Raw genomic sequence first — 20,036 nt, 5'->3', positions numbered from 1 at the left:
TTACATATTCAACAGTATTTGTAAACAACGTGGGCAAAGGTCACCCGAGGTTAAACGTCGAATGGCAAATGTACATATAATAACACTAACATAGACGTAGGGATTACATTCGCGAAATAGGCCTATACTAGAGTATACGTAATGCTGTAACAACGTAGACTTGGAGGTACGCATAAGGTGATCGTTCAGTTATTGGGTGAAAGTAGAATTCGGCATAGCGGCCAGAACTCAATTGAATAAATTCACTGGATTGCTTTTAATAACCTGTTACAGTCCCCAAATAACATGATGAATGTTATTCAAGCAGTTAAATTGTACATATCGAAGATGATAGAGGACTCTGGGCCAGGGATGAAGGTCTTACTGATGGATCAAGAAACGGTAAGGCATCCTAACGAGTAACGAGTAACGGTATTGAATATTATTATTTATTTGTACCTTTTTTCGGTCAAAGTTTGCGTACACAAGAGGTACCGATTTCGCAACATCCCCTCCCCACCGAAAAAGATAAAGAGAAAATGAATAACCAGTAGGAAAGTCGCGCCATGTAAATATGGGAATGCATCATGTTATTTTCTCGGCAGCCCGGCGAATAAGAAAACGTATCATGTTATTTCCCCATACTGCTGTTGTTAGTGTTCCTGCTGCTGGAAAATGGTGGAATCGCATGTAGGCCTAGGAAGCTGAATGTTCTGTGTCTGCTTATATTTATAAGCAAATAGTACAGATAGAATTGTTAACCGGTTTTTTACACTTCGCTGATTAGTTGAGAGATGTGGTTATTTTGCAATCTTCACTTTAATGTTTTGAATTGTGGATGTGGTTGATCTTATATTCTCCCACAAGTGTTGTCTTCCATTATTGAATAGAACATTGTGGAAGTTTATTGAAGGACTATGTGTTATTCACCCTCTGGTTTCAAAGAATGTAATGTGGATAAACATAGTTGCTTTTCACTTCATCAACAAGTGTGGAAATAACATTATGTACTTTGTAAGCTCAGCACTCTGATTGGTTGATTAACTGCCAGATGGATAGTTAGGCTTACATTGCTATTCACCAGGCTACTGGGTGAATAGCCGCAATGAAGGAAAAAAGGAAAAACAAAATGATTTTTAAAGTGAATTTTTGCTGTGGATGGTGCAATCAGTTACAAAAATAAATTGCCTTTAGTTCCCAGGACATACTGTCAATATATATAACTTGTATGTATACATGTGCTGTACCATGAAACCTAAACATTAAAATATTCTTCATAATATTCTTTACAAAGTGGCTATTTTTACGACTAGTCGTAACAATAATTTCCGGTTACCCATGCGCAGTTGCTTTTAACGTGGCTATTTTTACGACCAGGAGTACTATTTTTACGACCAGGAGTCACAATAATTTCCGGTTAGGGTTACCCCTACTACATCCGCACTTGCTTTTTTTACTTTACTGCGCATGAATTCGCCGATGTCGTAAGAATAGTTTACAAATAATTGTTACGACTGGTCGTAAGAATAGCACGGCCTATTCTGTATGAACCTCTTTCTTGGATGTGAGTATGAAACAGTATAGCTAGCACGTCTCTGTGTACATGTACAGTAGCTGGCGATAGCTTATAACTTGAGAAACAATTGTTTTGTTGTAATACCATTGTTAACTTGTAACACATGTACAATGTGCAGTTAATATTACATAACAATGACATCACCATATTACTTAATAATGGTACTGTAAGTACAATTGTCCAACATACTCCACTACTGTACCTTACATTAACCTAACTGTACAGTTATTCTACTTTATATCAGCTAATGTAATTTCACCTTTTTGGCTGAGAAATATTATAAATTCTTTGATGAACATTGCACCAGTTGTTTGAGTAAATCTGATTGGTTTGATTCTTATCTGAATTGCACAGTAAAATAATTGGTTAGTATTTTGTTGTATAGTGATGTCAAATCCTCAGAGATAATTACGTAAAGGGTATTTCCCCTACTCATGTGATAATCATTGTCCAATCATATGCATGTTTTACGTGACGGGTTTTCGAAAGTGCAAGGTAGGGGGTTGGAAGAAGAAAACGTGAGGAAGGACTTAGTCTACTTTCTTAGTTTGGCGTCGACAAAATAAAAGCACCCCAAAACAAACAAGCACAACACTCTGGCTTCTGAACTGCCTATTGTCTTTAGGGTCTCAGAAAGCAATGGGAAAGGATGATTGATTTTCCTTATTCTAGAATTCAAGTATCTGAAGTCTGTAACTACCTGTACCCTCTTTTCAATTGATTCTTTCTTTGATATGACTAACACCGGAGATGTGTAAGACTGATGTCCAATGGACAAAATACCTAATTTAACCAAACGGTTTAACTCTTTGTCAATGGCTTGCTTCCCACTATCGGAAGCAAAATAAGGTCTGATATAAAATGGTTCATCATTGGATTGTTTTTGTGTTTTCTATGTTTTCCAAATTTGCAGATCAGTTTTGTCAGCATGGTCTATGCACAGTCTGAAATACTCCAGAAAGAAGTGTACCTGTTTGAACTAATTGGAAACAGAAACAGAGAAACAATGAAGCACCTCAGAGCAATCTGTTTTTTGAGACCAACACCAGTAAGTATCTGCATATATGGTGTTTCTCTAATGGTTAACTTTGTATAGTGTGTTCTTCAGCAAGGCGTATCCCTGTAATGTGGTTTTTTAAATTTAAATTATAATTTTTATCATATTTCATTTAAGTTTACATAAAATGATGAAATCGTCTCAAAAAGTTGAAACACATAAAAATCATCCGTATCAATATTGCAAGCTCATGCAGATAACATAGCTGTTCATTTAGCTTGACTATGTGCTTAAATGGACAGTCTCAGTGCAATTGATGAAAAAAAATATCAGGTACTTCCTGGATGTGATAGTATGCTGATATGAGTATCTGTTTGGGTGACCATCATTAAAAAAAAAAAAAATTGAAGTATGAAGAAATAATAACTTTCTCTTCTAACATTTATTAGTTGAAACCTCTTGATGAGTTAGTTTGATTATGTTTTGTCTTCTTTTCTGACAGGAAAACATTGATCTTCTTAAACGAGAGTTGACCATTCCAAAATACGGAGTCTACTTCATTTGTAAGTTAACCCTTCATCTGATCATCCTTTTCCCTATTTTTTACCTTCTTGATTTTTGCAGCTTCTTGATCTCTTCTAATGCATTGTAGAGACTTCCAATTTTCATTTTGTTGCAATATTGCTTTGATCATGTAAAAGCCCAATGAAACGGCGGCCTGTTTTGACAAATAAGAAGTTGGTAATTAGCAATTTTATCTTTAATTACTTTTATTTAAGTTTGGTAGTTTGACAACACTTCTATACATATTTGGTGAGAAGGTTCTTACCATTCTGTACAATGCTGGGTGTCAAGCTTCATGCAGGTTTTTAAGGACCAAGGGGCATCTGTGTATGATGATTTATTCCTAAAATAAACATTTTCTGCTCAATTACCATGATGACACCATTCACCATTCTGTTGCCAAATACTGTCCATACACAACATAACACCAAATTTTAAAATGATCTTTGCCATGCAACATGCTACATTGATGTTTTTGTTTTGTTTTCACTTAAGGATTTTCTTCCTAAGCAGTACATTTCAGCTTCCGGAATTTCCCTTTCACTTTTCAAAGTTTTGAGTTTCTACATTATTGCTGCTGTACTGTAGTCAATCTGTATTACACAAAACAAGGAATTGTCCTTAAATACAGTAATTTGTAGCTTCCGAAGTCTGACACTGGTCTGTTTAGGCTTTCTGTATATTTGATATTTGATTCCTCACATATACTAAAGTGTAGACATCCTACCAGCATATATATCAGTGTCTTGAGATCTTCACAGATACAGGCGGGTCTCTGAGATTGTCATTTTGACCTTACTATCACAGTCAACAGTTACTGTACAAATGCACTGTATATGGATTATTCAATTTAATTCTTTGTATCGATATAACACTTGAACTGTAGTGTAAATGTGTCTGATACACAGTATTATTATTATTATTAGTATACACAGGAAGAATACCCAGTGGTTATATGAACGATGGATTTTTTAATTTAGTAGAACATTTTAGGTTTAATATGTCGCCATTCTCATTTTCTTTAGCTTGACTGTACCATCTTCACCCAATGAATATTTAAATGGAAATAAGTTTTTATCTTTCAAAAAATATTGTTAAAACTCGGGTTCAAGAGCTGTCTTCACAGTTTTGACAAAATGAAAATTAATGTACCCAGATTTGTCGACATTTCTAGTTTTCTGGTATATCAGAAATGGAATAATTAGTGGTACTTGTACAATGATGTGTAATATAGTGCCTTACAAGGAAAATACCATAGTTGTGTGGATTTTAACTACCTTAAAGTACCTTTATCACACTTTAAACAAACAACAGTCTGTAGTAAGGTAACTTGCTACATGTGTACAGTCTTACTCTACCTGGTACGTTCTTACTTACAATACAGTACTACTATTAATTTAATGGTATGTGACAGTATACATGACCAAATGTGACTACGTTAAAAAGGTCTCTGCTGGTCATTGTAAGGGCTTTTGAAAATAAAATGCGTTTATACAGGCGTCGAAATTCAGGCTATTTTACCTGGTGGATGTTATGTTTCGCCAATAGAAAAACAATGCATTTGCAGTATTCTGCCAGTATTGTAGATATAAGTAAAGAACATAAACACTTGATAATTTGGATATTATTTGTCCGTAAAAGTTGGCATGATTTCCACAACCAGGTTAAACTGCGTACTGAACAGCAAAACATCATTGGGCTACTGTATTCCCATCAGCCTCTGAAATATGAGCTAAAAATTCAGGGAAATGTCAATGATAACTTGATTTTTAGCCTGTAGAGCTTTGTCTTAATCACTTGCATATTTTAGCAAACTGTGGCAAAAATTTTGAAATTCAAGACATGTAATCCAATTTTTTTGGGGCTAAATATATTTACAGCCTGTATGAGTATCCCAGGTTGTTGGTATTGCACTTGGCTGTATGTGGTCTTTCACAATTACTTTGTGTAACAGACTACATTTTATTTTGAAATTCTCGATATGTAATCCAATTTTTTTTTCTCTAAATATATTTACAGCCTGTATGAGTATCCCCAATTGTTGGTATTGCACTTGGCTATGTGTGGGTTTTCACAATAACTGTGTGTAATAGACTGACTGTACATTTAGGGGCTCAGTAGTTCCTTTTCTCTCTTTCACCCAGATTTCAGTAACGTGATCAGCAAAAGTGAAATCAAAGGCTTGGCGGAAGCCGACGCTCAGGAAGTGGTGAGGGAAGTTCAGGTAAATTCATGAGTCCAATTGTTATACTGTAGCATGTATATACTGTAACTTACTGAGGGATCATTTTTAGAGATTAAAAACACCCAAGGTCAAATTTAGGATGAGATGGGGCACAGATTCATGGAAAGCTGGAATGTTCATAGATCTAATGTGATTATTTTTACATGTTCATCAGTTTAGGTGCTGTAAAAGACAAAGAAAGTCTCTGCAGACTATAGCTAACATTGAAATTGGTATGTGAAGGTTGAGTGTTATATAGTTAACACAAGGAGAACGTTAAACGTTAAAATTTTATTAGATATTTCAAGCTTTTGTTTGTATTAAATTTACGGAGTACATTTATACTCGGTTGATTCATGTATCTTTCGGTTCATATTCTCCGTTTTCCTCCTATATAACCTCCTGGGGCTGCTTGTAGCTTCAGTTGAAGTAACTCCTGTAGCATTGTTTATTATGCATTTCATTCTATACAAATTTGCTAGACATACAGTAGACATGAAAACCTGTGAAAAAAGGTTTGATTTGTAAAACTTTCCCTTTCGAAAGCTCTTTTTCTTTCACTATATATTTTACAGGAATTTTACGGAGACTATCTTGCCATCAGTCCACATGCATTTTCCTTAGGGATTCCAAACTGTTCCAGAGTAAGTATCGGAGATCATGGCATGATGTGGGGGTCAGGGAAGGCATGTATTATGTCAGTATATATACCAAAATTACTGCTAAGAAGGGGATGCATGAAGAAAATATTGGTAAAAATGTAGGGAATGTCCTCACCTGAAGCATTACTGAGGTTTCCTCTCCATACCTAGTTTGAAAGAAGATTTATATTTGCAAATAAAACTTAACTTCCAGAAATATTCAGAAGAGCGGCACGTGTCGCCTCCCTGGATCCCGTTCCTGCGTATCCAGTATAGAAACTTGAATATATGAAAATTTGAAATATGAAAATATAAAATATGAAAATTTTTACTTAATGTTTAGACTAACTCTACTTGCATTTAAGAATTTTCAAAAATATGGCTGTCTAATAAAATTGATTATGAAAAACTTCAAACCCATTTGTATGTGTGGGAGCGGTTACTATTATTAGACTGGTCTTCCCCTCGGGGAGGCCTCACAGAGTTTTTCGTTTTTGTCCCGCAACAAAATGAAGCCTTCTCAGACCATCAGACAACCCTTGCAGCATATCCGTAGCAATTGCTCAAACAGTGAATGGCCCTGACTGTAGTATAGGATTCATGGTTTAGATTTCCACTGTTCAATATCACAGCGGCCTTTCTGTTCCGTCATAAGACAGAATGTAATTAATAAAAGAAACAATTTTTCATTATCTTTCATTCATGTCATAGGTCTTTGCTGCAAGGAAATAATGGTCTCAAGCTCATGGCTCCTTTTGAACTTTTAGCACTATTTCCAAACTGAACATTATAGTCACTTACTGCATTGTCTCAACTGACATTAGTTTTAGTTTTTTTTTTGTTCGTTTGGCAAAGGTACGGCATAGTGCTTGTTTTGTATTGAGACTCTTGGAACTGAACCAAACCTCAGCTTCTGCTTAAATTATTACTGTTTTCCTTGCCTTTTTTATGCAGCATTCCAACTGGAAGCCAGCTCTTCTTAGCAGGGCTTGTGAGGGACTCACAGCAGTTCTCCTATCTCTTAAAAAATGTCCGATGATTCGTTACCAGAATTCCTCGGAAATGGCCAAGAAACTTGCCGAAACTATCAAGGTGGGACAGTTATAAGTTTTGTTGTTGGTTTATTAATTCTACACATGTATCTGAGTGAAATACAGGTAAAATAACCCAAAAGTGTGCTAATATTGCTACTGATTATGCAGGCTTCATATTTATTAGTAGCACATCAATTTTATGATACTTTAATCACAAATTTGCAAACATGGAATATTGGTGGTAAACTCACAAGGTGTTTAGGGATTTTTCTATCAAAGTTTTAAGGTTCTGCATTTTTTCAAGTACATGGTGGAATAGGTGTTTTTTTGTATACTATTTATCCCATATTGTCCTAAGAGCTATCATTCCTCTTACTTTCCCACCCCCCCACATGCCCTCACTCCCCTCCATTCTCTGTCAAGTCTGGACTCTAGTTATAGTTCATTACAGCAGTCGTGTATGTGTTCAATTTTTGCTTTGCTTAATGCAAGAATTGTTTTCAATACAATATTCACATATGGGACTTTGGAATAGTTTTAATAAACTTAATGGGTAAATAAATTACGCCAGCGGCTTTCCTTCAAAAGATGACTCACTACAGATAGTAATTGGTGGGCAGTTAATAGACCAACTTGCTGTTAAAACTATTGCTTCTCTGTGTTCTTCGCTTTTTTTTTCCACAAAATTTAATACAATAACCTCCTTTAATTATAGCTAAGAATATTACTGCCATAAGGTGTTGTTTTTTGTTTAAAATTTCAAGATTTTCATTTTTTTGTTTTTGGTCTACAGCAAACAATAGCAAGAGATACCAGCTTGTTTGACTTTAGGAGGACGGATGTATCACCTCTGCTTCTGATCCTAGATAGAAGAAGTGATGCAGTTACACCACTTCTCAATCAGGTCAGCTATTCTTTTGTCAAAGTTATTTATTCGATATCATTTCTCATCATAAATCATGTCTAAAATTACACATAGATCAACCACAGGTTTTGACGATTCATCTGTGCATTTTGCAAGGCGTTCAATATGAGCAAAGATGTTAAGAGTTTATAAAGTATAACAAGTGAATTCAGTATGGTATTGAATTAAGAAGCAATGTATTTAGTAAATGAAAGACACCCTAAAGCAGTGGTGGGCAATCCTTTTTGAATGAATGGGCCAGATATAAGGAGTGAAAAATTGACTGGGCCGCACCTAACACAGACCTGCTATTGATTTCAAACCTTTGTTTCCGAGGACTTCCAAGCAATAGGTGTATGTACCTAATCTGTATTCACAAAAACATAATGTCAATGCAGTACAGTTGATAATTAATGGGGATAATAGGCTTACCTGACAGCATCATTAGTGCCGATAAATTCTAAGCAGCTAGCTCGTTTTTTGTGATGATGTAAAACAGATTGATTTTTAAAGTTTTTCATTAGACAACTCACCGGCCGCAAAAATATAGCCCTAGCTCATAGATTGGGCTAACACAAATCTACCTTGTACAATCAATGTGTGTTAGACTTATACAGGTTTGTCCTCATTGTTATCATTAAGTAATCCACCTACAAAAAAAACTACTGGGAAGTAATTATGAAATTATGAATGAGCGAATCAAAATTGACTAGAAGGGGCTTTGAACCTGGGACCTCATATAGAAGGGGTTTTGAACCTGGGGCCTCAGATAGAAGGGGCTTTGAACCTGGGACCTTATACATATATATACATATAAACACACATTGTAAAGGCGAAAGTTTCCTATTGTTTAACATGTCAATTTAATATTTCTAAGTTAGAATATGTTTCTTTCCTTTGCAGTGGACATACCAAGCAATGGTTCATGAACTACTAGGAATAAAGAACAACAGGATTGATCTGTCTAACGTACCTGGGATATCCAAGGAGCTGCAGGAAGTGGTCCTCTCATCTGAACAAGATGAATTCTATTCACAAGTAATTCCTCTGAAGAAGTTGTTACTTATCAATAGAGAGGAAAAATAATAAACTTTATATGACTTCTGAAGATCACCAAACTTCCATCTTAGAAAATCCAATTTGTGAAATTCCCAGCCCACCTCTTGAAGTCATTGTTCCATATAATCCATTTAATTTCAACTGAAGTGTCTTTTACTGTTGATTCAATCCTGCACAAGAATTCTAATAAATCTGGATTTTTGTTATATCGACCATAAACTAGTACAGTGCTTGAAAATAAAATACTAAGAAAATATTCACATATTTGACATTTTATTTCAATTCTTTTATATTGAAGCATTCCCTTTTAGGGAGTTTTAGTTTACATGCTATAGTTTTCATTATATTATATGTTATAGTTATATGCTTTAGTTAAATGTTATTATTATATGTAATAGTTATAGTTATATGTTATAGTTATATGTTATAGTTATATGTTATAGTCAAATGTTATAGTTATTATGCCATAGTTTACATTGCATTATTAAACAGAATGTGTATGCTTTAGAATAAAAAGTAGGTTTTAATGACTATAATGATTACTACTAATATGAAAGTTAGGGGAAGACCACTTCTTGTTGTAAATGCTTTATATAGAACCAAACTGTGTCTATAAATTCTCCACTCACCCCCCTTCCATGCCACCCATTCGCTGGGCATCTATAAATGCTAAATATTGCTTGTTTTTCTCTCGTTTGTAGAATTTATACAATAATTTTGGCGAAATTGGAAGTAAAATCAAAGAACTGATGGATGAATTCCAGAAAAAGTCTCAAAGCAACAAGAAGATTGAATCCATCGCTGATATGAAAGTATGTCTGCTTTTTTGCAAATCTGTCACAACTTTTCTGTTCAACCTGCAAACACTGTGTACAAAAGTGAAGACTTGTAAAAGAGATTTTTTTTTTGAGAGATCGTAAGATATTAAAATATTTGAAATAAGTGTTTGCAGGTTATGCAATGAATGGTTGTTGGAATTTTATATTACATTAATTTCAACACAACGAACAAACGTAGTTGGTACATTGACGTTTGTCTTCGTTACCACAGTATTCAAGATTTGCTTTTCCATTTACAAAGTGTCTGGAAGAGTGAAAATAAGGAGTCACTCATAGTCTAGGCATTGCGGTTGTTCTCGAACAAACTACGTGTCCAAAGAATGGTTTAGAAGAATTGTAAGCAACTTACGGCTAGGACGGCTCAGTTGTTAGAGTACATGGCTTGGTTACTGGTTGAAATCACAGTGTAGGCCAATGTTTGCTGCAGTCAAAAGATTGCTTAAAATAAGTATGAGCTCTAAGTTAGCTTTCTGTTCATGATTTGATTTACAGGTGGAAACCACTTGATCGTGATATCATATCTAAGCGGTAGTATTTGCAAGTTGCAGTGAAAACTCTTATGTTTATGTGTGTGTGTATTTAGCATAATGGCTATAATTCGACGCCATTTAGAACCTTCTGTGTAACATCCATGGGTGCGCTCGGCTAGATGCGTAGTAGATGCTACTAAACCTAAATCGCAATATCAACTTGTTCAGTCAACTTTGAAATTTCATTTGTTAAACTGAGGAGTATACATGCGTATATCTGTGAAATGCCTAACTATTTAATTGAAGAAATACTTGTCTTTTTTTTTCTGTGACCTTATTGTCTCTACAAACTTATCTACTCGTGTTTAGTCCTTTGTGGAGAACTACCCGCAATTTAAGAAGATGTCTGGGACAGTTGCCAAACACGTTACGGTCGTCGGCGAGTTGTCCAGAATTGTGAACCTGTACAACCTCCTCGAAGTCTCTGAAGTTGAACAAGAGTTGGCCTGTCAGTCTGATCACAATGAAGCTTTGAAGGTAGGAAACACTTCTGCAAAGACAAACTCTCAAAATGAAAATTGGAATTGGTAGGGAGTGGGGTTGGGGGGGAGGGGTGAAGGTGTAGGGAGAACTTTGTTCAATATCTGAAGGTGGGAGATTTTTTTTGTGTAAGAGAAGAAAATATAGGGCGGGATTGAGGATAATTTGTATCAATATCGTGTGGATAGCAGTATCCTCCCTGTGATATTCCAGGAATTTTTTCGGAACTTTTTTCGGTAGTAGATCACGAAGATGTCTGCGAGTTTGATATCACTTTGACCGTTAATTGTCCAAAGTCCAAAGATGATCAACCATGCTTTTTTTGGCGGTATTTCATTCACAGGTGCCTAGGAATAATTTAGTGCTCACATCATTTGAAGCTGTTTTCAGGTTCAAGAAATTTTCAAATTTCTCCGAAAATAGTAAAAAAAAATGGAATGTTTCAGTGTCCAATGCAAACAATACTGCTAAGATCATCTTTGCATTTTTGTAGCAATTTGCCCCATCGTGTTTATCATTTTAGCTATCTGCGAAATCTGATAAGTATACCGTATGTGCTTAATACAAGATGAGCTGTTTGGCTGATATAAACTGTGTTAAAAGCAGCTTTGGGATATGGTATAGTATGTGACATAATTCCACATAGTTGACATACAGTTGTATTCTACTCTTTGCCGAGCTATGCTTCACCTATCTACAATAGCTACTGTAGTTGTTCCAATTTCCTGTCTGTGGACTCCTGTTTGAAAGCATCACCTAAGTTTTGAATGATTTTTCATTTCCCCAAACAGAGAATCAAGGAACTCCTGAGTAAAGAGAAACTTCGTCCTCTCGATGCGTGTAGATTAGTTGGGTTGTACGGCCTGAGGTACGAGAATCACAGTAACAGTAACTTTGTCGGCCTGATGGATTCCCTGAGGAAGAGAGGAGTCAGTGAGGAGGATAGACAGGTGAGACAGAAATAAATATTCTGTAAATAAAAGACACTTTCCAAACTATATTGCTTGCAACCCCAAAATTTATCACCAACCCTTTTGCTATCGGTTACGAGCCAGTGCAATGAAAACAAAGAAAATTATCGTTCAACAATGTTACAGATGGAATCTGACAAGTGGCGCCTCGCAACGATTAATTTCTCAAGTTTTGATAAATATATGTGCTGTTGTTGCGCAGTTTCACCATCGATCAAACAGGGAATACATATTGGGTGATTTTTAGACCGTAGAAGTGTACTACTGGTTGCAACGGGCCTTTGGAAATTGTAACATGGGTTGTCAAGGGAAACCTATGGGCAGTAGGCTGTAAAATATGAATTATCTGAAGATGTTGGCATGCTGGATTTGAAAAAAAAAAGAGACAAAACTCGGTATCCAAACTGTAGTATTTATTTTTTTCATATCAATGGACTCTGTATGTATTATGATTTTGTGCATCATGGGAAGTACATACTGTAAAGTGCTTGAACAGATTATACTCGTCCGTTTTTTATGATTTTGTGCAGTAATTGTCCAGGTGTGGTATATAAATCAAATATGAAAACAAAATGTTTAGATGGGTATTGGCAGTCTAGTCTATAGTGTTATATGGGAATGAAGGGTCAGATCAAGATAATCCAAATTATACCTTATATTTACAATAAAACTAAAATCAAAATAAAATAAATCAAAAGAATGTTAGCCAACTGCTTATCCACCACAGAGACTGTGTAAGAGAATGTGTAAAAGTAAGGGGGCCTGACGTTTCGATCCTAGCAGGATCTTCTTCAGAGGCTGAATGACAAGTAACAGAAACTACAAGGGACAAAATACAAACACAGAATATAGATAGGTTAATGAGCAGGGTGAACACAAAAGAGATTGATATAAGAGGATTAGTAGGCAAAGGATGGAGAGAAGACAGGAAAGAAAAAATTTGAAAGAAAGTTGTTTCAATCTCTCATTCGCTCCATCTGGTAGAGCAGTTACTTCCGACAGTGATTTCATCAATTTTATGGTAGAATCTGTTACCGAAATTTCATATAACCTTGATCAGTGACATTCCATATCCAAATATTGTAATATGTGTCAAAATTTGTTTTAGGTATCTAGTTTGCTTTTTGCATGTGATTATTTGGTATGTGGACAACTGGGCAACGAAGTGTTGAGGATGAAACAAATGCATTTATTAATTGCTCGACATTAATAACACCCATACGAATATGTCAAAGGCACCCTTTAAAGGAAACTGCATGCACTTTGCTCACCAAATTTTTGATGAGATTGAAGAGTTGGTCAAACTGAGGAACTTTTGTAGGCATTTTGTTTTGCTCATCGAGGAACACACAGTTCGTGGATGATAAGTATCCTCGCCCATTTCCTCCCTCTCATACCCACCTCACCTTTAATATATCAATGGTTTCATCCTCTCAGCAGGCTCCATAGATGTCGGATAGCTTGTAGAATCTTAAAAACCAACTGCTTTCTTGAAAAATTCCCCTTTTGTATTTGTATTTTTTAGATCCTCCTGCAAGCAGGAACTTGCAAAGAAGCCACATTGGCTTATCAAAGCTGTAAGCTGATCGAAGTCAGTCTCTTAGATTCATAGTTAACGTCCATGATTATGAATTGTCAATTGTCAACAACTCTGTAACTGGACGACATATATTAATCTTGGAGTGACTCGAACCGGGGACCTTATGATTGGAAGGCACCGGCGTTAACCACCGAGCTAACACTCCACCTAACACTCCACTTTTCCATACTTAATGTTTGTTTTTTGTCTTCAAAAGATGGTGCGCAGAGTAGTCGAGTATGGTGGGGGACGGTCGAGGAGTGGTGCCGACCTCTTTGGGCAGGAAAACACGATCTCAAAGACCAAACGATTCTTTAAGGGGTTGAAGGTATAATCTTTTCATGTCTTGGATTTGTTTTTCTTGACAAATTTTTTTACAAGTTAGGTTCCTTTTCTGTGAGGAGTTTTGTACAATCTGGTTAGTTTTTTTAATTATGTGTCTGTCGACTTACATTTAAGTGTGAAGAGGGGTTTTGTGTGGTGGAACTACTGTTTCATGTCTCAATGTTTGATCTCTAAATGCAAAACGGTTTCATGAATGTCTTTCTTAAGGTGGTTTGTTTCAAAGTAACTATTTTTTTCTTTTGACTGTCTCAAGTGTCATGAATTTTCTTGACTACGTCCATTCACAGCTTTTTTTGAAATGGTGACAAGGATTGGCAAGAACATGCAAGACTATGAGATTTGAAAAATGTTCTGCTTTGTCAGAATATGAAAGGCTTTTTTACAAAACTCGAACCAGGATTAAGATAATCCAATTGGGGATAATTGTTCTCATGCTGTAGTTTCATTGGCAGGTCAACGCTGGTACACAGTTGTCAAGATTTGACCTGACCTTTTCATATTTCTCTTTGGCTTGACTTTAAAATCAACTCATTATCATGTATGATATACATCATGTAACTTGTTCATTTTCCATATTTCATAGATCAGAAGTGATATGATAGTGTAGGTGTATAGCCATTCCTACAATTTCACTTTCGTCCATGTAAGTTGGACTTGTGACATGGCATATGGTGGAGCTGCAGTGTTTCATCTCATAAAATCCAATTAGTTTATTTTGGAACAAAGTATGGAATTGTCACTGTTTGACCCTCATTAATATTGCTTGATGTGACCCACTTCACAAAAATGTTCACAAGATTTTGGATATATCGAATAATATGATTTTTTTGTGTGTTTTGCTGAGGTGCAGGGAGTGGAGAATATTTACACACAACACACACCGCAAGTACACGATACCCTGGATCAGCTCCTGAAGGGAAAATTGAGAGAAGGGGCTTACCCTTATGTAGGGAGCAGTCAACTTAAAGAAAGGTAATGAAATGAAGATCACAACTTGTATATTTATGTGCAAGCGAAGTAAACAATTTCATTGAAAACTGACATTTGCTGTGTCACGGAAAGACTCCCATCAAAGTTAGCCTGTTAGTTTTATCATTACAGTACGTGATGGTAATAGTTAGGATGTTTGGATCATGTTAATTTCAATCCTCCTCTCTCACCTCCCCTTATCTACCCTACCCCTAATCCCCAATCCATCTTTTTCCAGTTAAGTTATCCCCTCAGTCAGGGGCAGATTGACTTCTCTGCCTCAGAATTGGTGTGCCCCTGTGTCCCAAGGCACCTGAAGGTGCATACCAGGTCGAGATGCCGAAGGCCCCTATTTCCTCATGGTCCACCTGATCTCAGGTAACATAGGCTTGATTGCAAACGGTGCTATTTGTTGAGACGCCTCGTGCACTGCATATTTCAAGACCCCATGACACTGTTTGGATCACTCAGACTGTAGCATTTCATCACTCCAGTCTGCCCCAGCCTTCAACTCATACCATGGTATGTCTGCTTCCTATGTGTCAAATGTGTAATGCACAGAGTAATGGATATGTGAACTGAAAAAGGATGGTCAGATTGCTACACATTCTTGGGTACTGAATTACATCTCAACCATTGGTCAAAGGAAGTTGTTGAATTACGAAATCCAAGAACAGTTTCGTGACTATAATGTGACTATTATGTAAATATATGACTATTATGTGACTATAATGTGACTATTATATGACTGTTATTTGGTTTTCATCAAAGTCTGTTACAAAATGAAACCAAAGTTGCACCGGAATCCAATGGCAACACCCTCAGATTTGTTACCTAGTGACAAATGGAAAAGATATTTACCTAGCCAAGTAACATCTGTTTCTATCTGTTTTATGCCCAACAGGCCTCAAGATGTGATTGTATTCATCATTGGGGGTATCACGTATGAAGAAATTCTTGCCATTTATAATTTAAATAAAGCTACACCTGGTGTGAAGATCATCATTGGTGGATCCACTGTGCATAATTTCCAGAGGTGAGTTTCAGATGACATCATCTTTAATCATAAAGTTTCCCCATGTATGAACACTGCTGTATGTGTATTGCTTAGATATGGTGATAAGGAAATTCTTTATGCTTGTATAGTCCCTTAATATGTATGAACACAGATGTATGTGTATTGCTTTGATACCATGATAAGGAACTTCTTTATGCTTGTATAGTTCCTTAATATGTATGAGCACTGTTGTATCTGTATTGCTTAGATACAGCGATAAGGAACTTCCTTATGCTTGTATAGTCCCTTAATATGTATGAACACTATCATGTGTGTATTGCTTAGATACCGTGATAAGGAACTTCTCTATGCTGGTATAGTTCCTTAATATGTATGAGCACTGTTGTATCTGTATTGCTTAGATACAGCGATAAGGAACTTCCTTATGCTTGTATAGTCCCTTAATATGTATGAACACTATCATGTGTGTATTGCTTTGATACCATGATAAGGAACTTCTTTATGCTTGTATAGTTCCTTAATATGTATGAGCACTGTTGTATCTGTATTGCTTAGATACAGCGATAAGGAACTTCTTTATGCTTGTATAGTCCCTTAATATGTATGAACACAGGTGTATGTGTATTGCTTTGATACCATGATAAGGAACTTCTTTATGCTTGTATAGTCCCTTAATATGTATGAACACAGGTGTATGTGCATTGCTTTGATACCATGATAAGGAACTTCTTTATGCTTGTATAGTTCCTTAATATGTATGAGCACTGTTGTATCTGTATTGCTTAGATACAGCGATAAGGAACTTCCTTATGCTTGTATAGTCCCTTAATATGTATGAACACTATCATGTGTGTATTGCTTAGATACCGTGATAAGGAACTTCTCTATGCTGGTATAGTTCCTTAATATGTATGAACACTGTTGTATCTGTATTGCTTAGATACAGCGATAAGGAACTTCCTTATGCTTGTATAGTCCCTTAATATGTATGAACACTGTCATGTGTGTATTGTTTAGATACCACCATAAGGAACTCCTTTAGGATTGTATAGGCCCTTAAAATGTATGAACACTGTCATGTGTGTATTGTTTAGATACCACCATAAGGAACTCCTTTAGGCTTGTATAGTCCCTTAATATGTATGGACACTGTCATGTGTGTATTGTTTAGATACCACCATAAGGAACTCCTTTAGGCTTGTATAGTCCCTTAATTTGTTTGAACACTGTCATGTGTGTTTTGTTTAGATACCACCATAAGGAACTCCTTTAGGCTTGTATAGTCCCTTAATATGTTTGAACACTGTCGTATGAGTATTGCCTAGATACCATCATAAGAAACTTCTTTATGCTTGTATAGTCCCTTAATATGATTTTGTTTTGTTACCAACTACTGACCACTTCAGTCAACTAGGAGTTACAGCCAGGGCTTCATTTGTCGTCGTATATCATTGTTTTCATTTTTGCTTCTCTTCTCTCTCTTCCAAGCTTCCAAGCTGAAATCGCCTCAGGGACCAAAATGTGAAACAATGAGAATCCTACGTCGTTTGAAATTCCTTCCTTCGTCGAGCTAGGGACGCCTCAAACAGCCACTGCCCTTTCGAAAGTTCAGTGAAATGGCAGAAGACTGAAATCCCAAGAGACACTTAAAGTGGGTAGAGCAGGAATAATGAAGATTAAACTACTTTCTGGTCTCCTGGTTGGATTACCACTAGAAGATATCTCAAGACTTCAGTGATTACAAAATTCAGCAGCTAGTTTCATCTCCCTTAAACGAAAACAATGTCGCATCACACCAGGGCTTCAGGATCTTCATTGGTTATCAGTTTTTCATAGGATCATAGGCGTAGGGGGCAGGGGGCTGGGGGGCTGCAACCCCCACCCCCAAAATTTTGTGAAACTTCGGGCAATATACTGAGAATTTTTCGGGCAACTGCTGCATGAAAAATAATTTGCAATGTGTTTTTCAATGGTTAAACTAATATGATTATGATCATGATTATTGTAACGACTTCCCCAATAATTATATACCAATATTGAAGGGTCATAACACGGCAAATGATCGTATGTTATTGGCATGCAATGTAGTAACTGATGCATGCCTATATGATATGTATACTAAGATGTTGAACGCGCGAAAAATTTTGGTTTTGGGGCAAGTCGTTACAGCCCCCCCCCCCCAAATCAAATTGCATAGTATCACATACAAAAACTCTCATCCTCACTTATAAGGCACTCAATTGCACCTGACTGTCTAACCGAACTAATCATTCCTTGTATCTTGTTTACTTCGTTCTTCTAAAGAGACAGTAAAATATGTTTATACTTACCTTTTGTTGGGTTGCTCTAGCATATTTCGTTGAACTACAGGCAACTGTAAAATTTTCAAATATGTATTTATATTTTGGTTGGTGTGTAATCACTTTTCTAAGAATTGTGCTGTCTGATAAGAAATCATTGAATTGTGAATACAGATCATTTGAAGGAGATGAAATTTAGGCATCCAGTATAAAATCTCCAAACAGCCTTGTAAGGCTTAGTCTTGTAATTATGTGAAGATTTTAATATGAAGACTCGGGTTCTAGGTAATAAGTGTTTTACATCACTCACAAAATTGGGCAGGGACCTATTTGTCCCACAGAGATCACAAATTCTTTCTGTGTAGCAATCCACCTTCTTTCATTGGTTGCTAGCTTTTCTAGTAGTGAAGTTGCCCCACTGTCAGATAAGTACAGTAATTGCTTGTGAAACAAGCAGTTATGACTTGTCAAATGCTGCAATACAGCTTAACCAAGTTGTACATTACCATGTTGTATTGCACCTGCAGTAGAAATATGCTACATAACTGACTGGCCAGTTTCCAGAGGATGAAAATTCTTTTGACTATTTGCAGTTTTACAGCAGTTCAAATTGGCATAAATGTGTTGCAGTCCTGTTAATGTATCAGTAACAGATAAATTCATTTTAGCTATTAGTCAATCACCTACTGTCAAATAACTTTCTTTGATATGCTCCAAGTAAAACCAGCTAATTGCTGTCAGGATGTTTATTTGCAATTATTATTTCACAAAAATTGTGATTTTGAGTTGAGTAATGCTATGAAAACTGACAGATTGCTTACATTGAATGTGCTCTTTGGAATTTGATGTGTTCCTTCTTCTAAAGAATGTCATACAAATATTCATGAGTTTTCAGGATATATTTATTTGCAATTTTTATTTTTACAAAAATTTGTGATTTTGAATGGAGTAATGCTATAAAAACTGACAGATGGCTTACATTCAGTGTGCTCTTATGCATAGCAATCTAATAATGACATCTGATATGTTTATTCTTCTAAAGACTGTCATACAAATATTCATGAGTTTTATCTAGTGGGATACAAAACTCAACTAAGGCTTTCTTTTAAGGCTTCATGCCACAAACTCCTGGCAAAATGTGGCAAAATCCTGCTCAGCTAGAATGAATCAGTGACAAACAATAGTGATGATCTCTATACAGACTTGCAGTGTCTATTATGTGAAACTGTGGAGCACAAAAGATTACACATCCTACTCAGCCTGGCTGCAGTATGCTGCAGCCCCCTCAACTTCCTATGTTTTATGTGGTATTGGAAACTAGAACAGACATTTTGCTCTTACTTGTCAGCACACTTGGATGTTAGTTCTTTGTGATAGCTTTAATATTCTTTCATACGACCATCATTGAAGAGCCATAGTGTCAACAAAGAACAGATGCAGCAGCTGCAAGATCATGCTCAGTTAGAATGTATCAATAACAAACAATAGTGATGATCGCTATACAGACATGCAGTGTCTATTATGTGAAACTGTGGAGCACAACAGAATATGTCATACACAGCCTGACTGATGAAGATCTCACCATGGCTGCAGAAAACTTGCTCACAAGTCAAATTATAACTGCTTGTCTTGCAGGGAAAAATACTGGGTAAGACACGATTCTGATAAAAAAAAATGGGGGACCAATATATGGAATTAAAGGGATCAGGGTGGTTCTTTTGTCATCACTCATTTCTGGTTTTTAATTTTTCAAAGTCTTGTGTTAAGGTAATTTTGTTTTTGGTGCTTTGTAGTCAGTATTTTTTGCATGAAAAATTATCAAATCTGTGTTCAATCTATTGTTATCCTCATTACTGTGGCCAGAAAGAAAAATAATGATGTAGTAATGAATGTATTTAGTAGTTATTGTATTGTTCATCGGAGCATTTAAGTCAAGCAGTATACTGCCTGTATAAATATTAATAATATAAAATTATATATTAGCACTTATAAAGGAGCTTAAATTACATTTTTCTTTCACTCTTGAA

At 36.0% G+C, this 20,036-nt stretch overlaps 1 protein-coding gene across 1 annotated transcript; it reads left to right on the top strand.

The window, feature by feature from the left end:
- The first annotated feature begins 98 nt into the window (after window positions 1-98).
- Window positions 99-20,036, top strand: LOC139979054 (vacuolar protein sorting-associated protein 45-like). Its single transcript, XM_071989697.1, has 15 exons — window positions 99-381; window positions 2,469-2,603; window positions 3,055-3,115; window positions 5,261-5,340; window positions 5,916-5,984; window positions 6,936-7,073; window positions 7,809-7,919; window positions 8,823-8,957; window positions 9,680-9,790; window positions 10,657-10,824; window positions 11,619-11,777; window positions 13,595-13,705; window positions 14,573-14,694; window positions 15,596-15,727; window positions 17,198-20,036. Exons 1-15 carry the CDS (start codon window positions 286-288, stop codon window positions 17,232-17,234), a joined length of 1,665 nt encoding a protein of 554 aa, XP_071845798.1. The 5' UTR covers window positions 99-285; the 3' UTR covers window positions 17,235-20,036.

The sequence above is a fragment of the Apostichopus japonicus genome, chromosome 13 (assembly GCF_037975245.1).
Source record: "Apostichopus japonicus isolate 1M-3 chromosome 13, ASM3797524v1, whole genome shotgun sequence".
Classification (NCBI taxonomy): domain Eukaryota; kingdom Metazoa; phylum Echinodermata; class Holothuroidea; order Aspidochirotida; family Stichopodidae; genus Apostichopus; species Apostichopus japonicus.
This window is presented reverse-complemented; position numbering and strand designations above follow the sequence as displayed.

Excerpts from the sequence above, each read along its gene's own strand:
- LOC139979054 (XM_071989697.1), top strand. The coding sequence starts at position 286 with ATGATGAATGTTATTCAAGCAGTTAAATTGTACATATCGAAGATGATA. Across the intron at positions 2,604-3,054 it reads GTTTTTTGAGACCAACACCA|GAAAACATTGATCTTCTTAA; the intron begins GTAAGTATCTGC and ends CTTTTCTGACAG. Across the intron at positions 3,116-5,260 it reads ATACGGAGTCTACTTCATTT|ATTTCAGTAACGTGATCAGC; the intron begins GTAAGTTAACCC and ends TCTTTCACCCAG.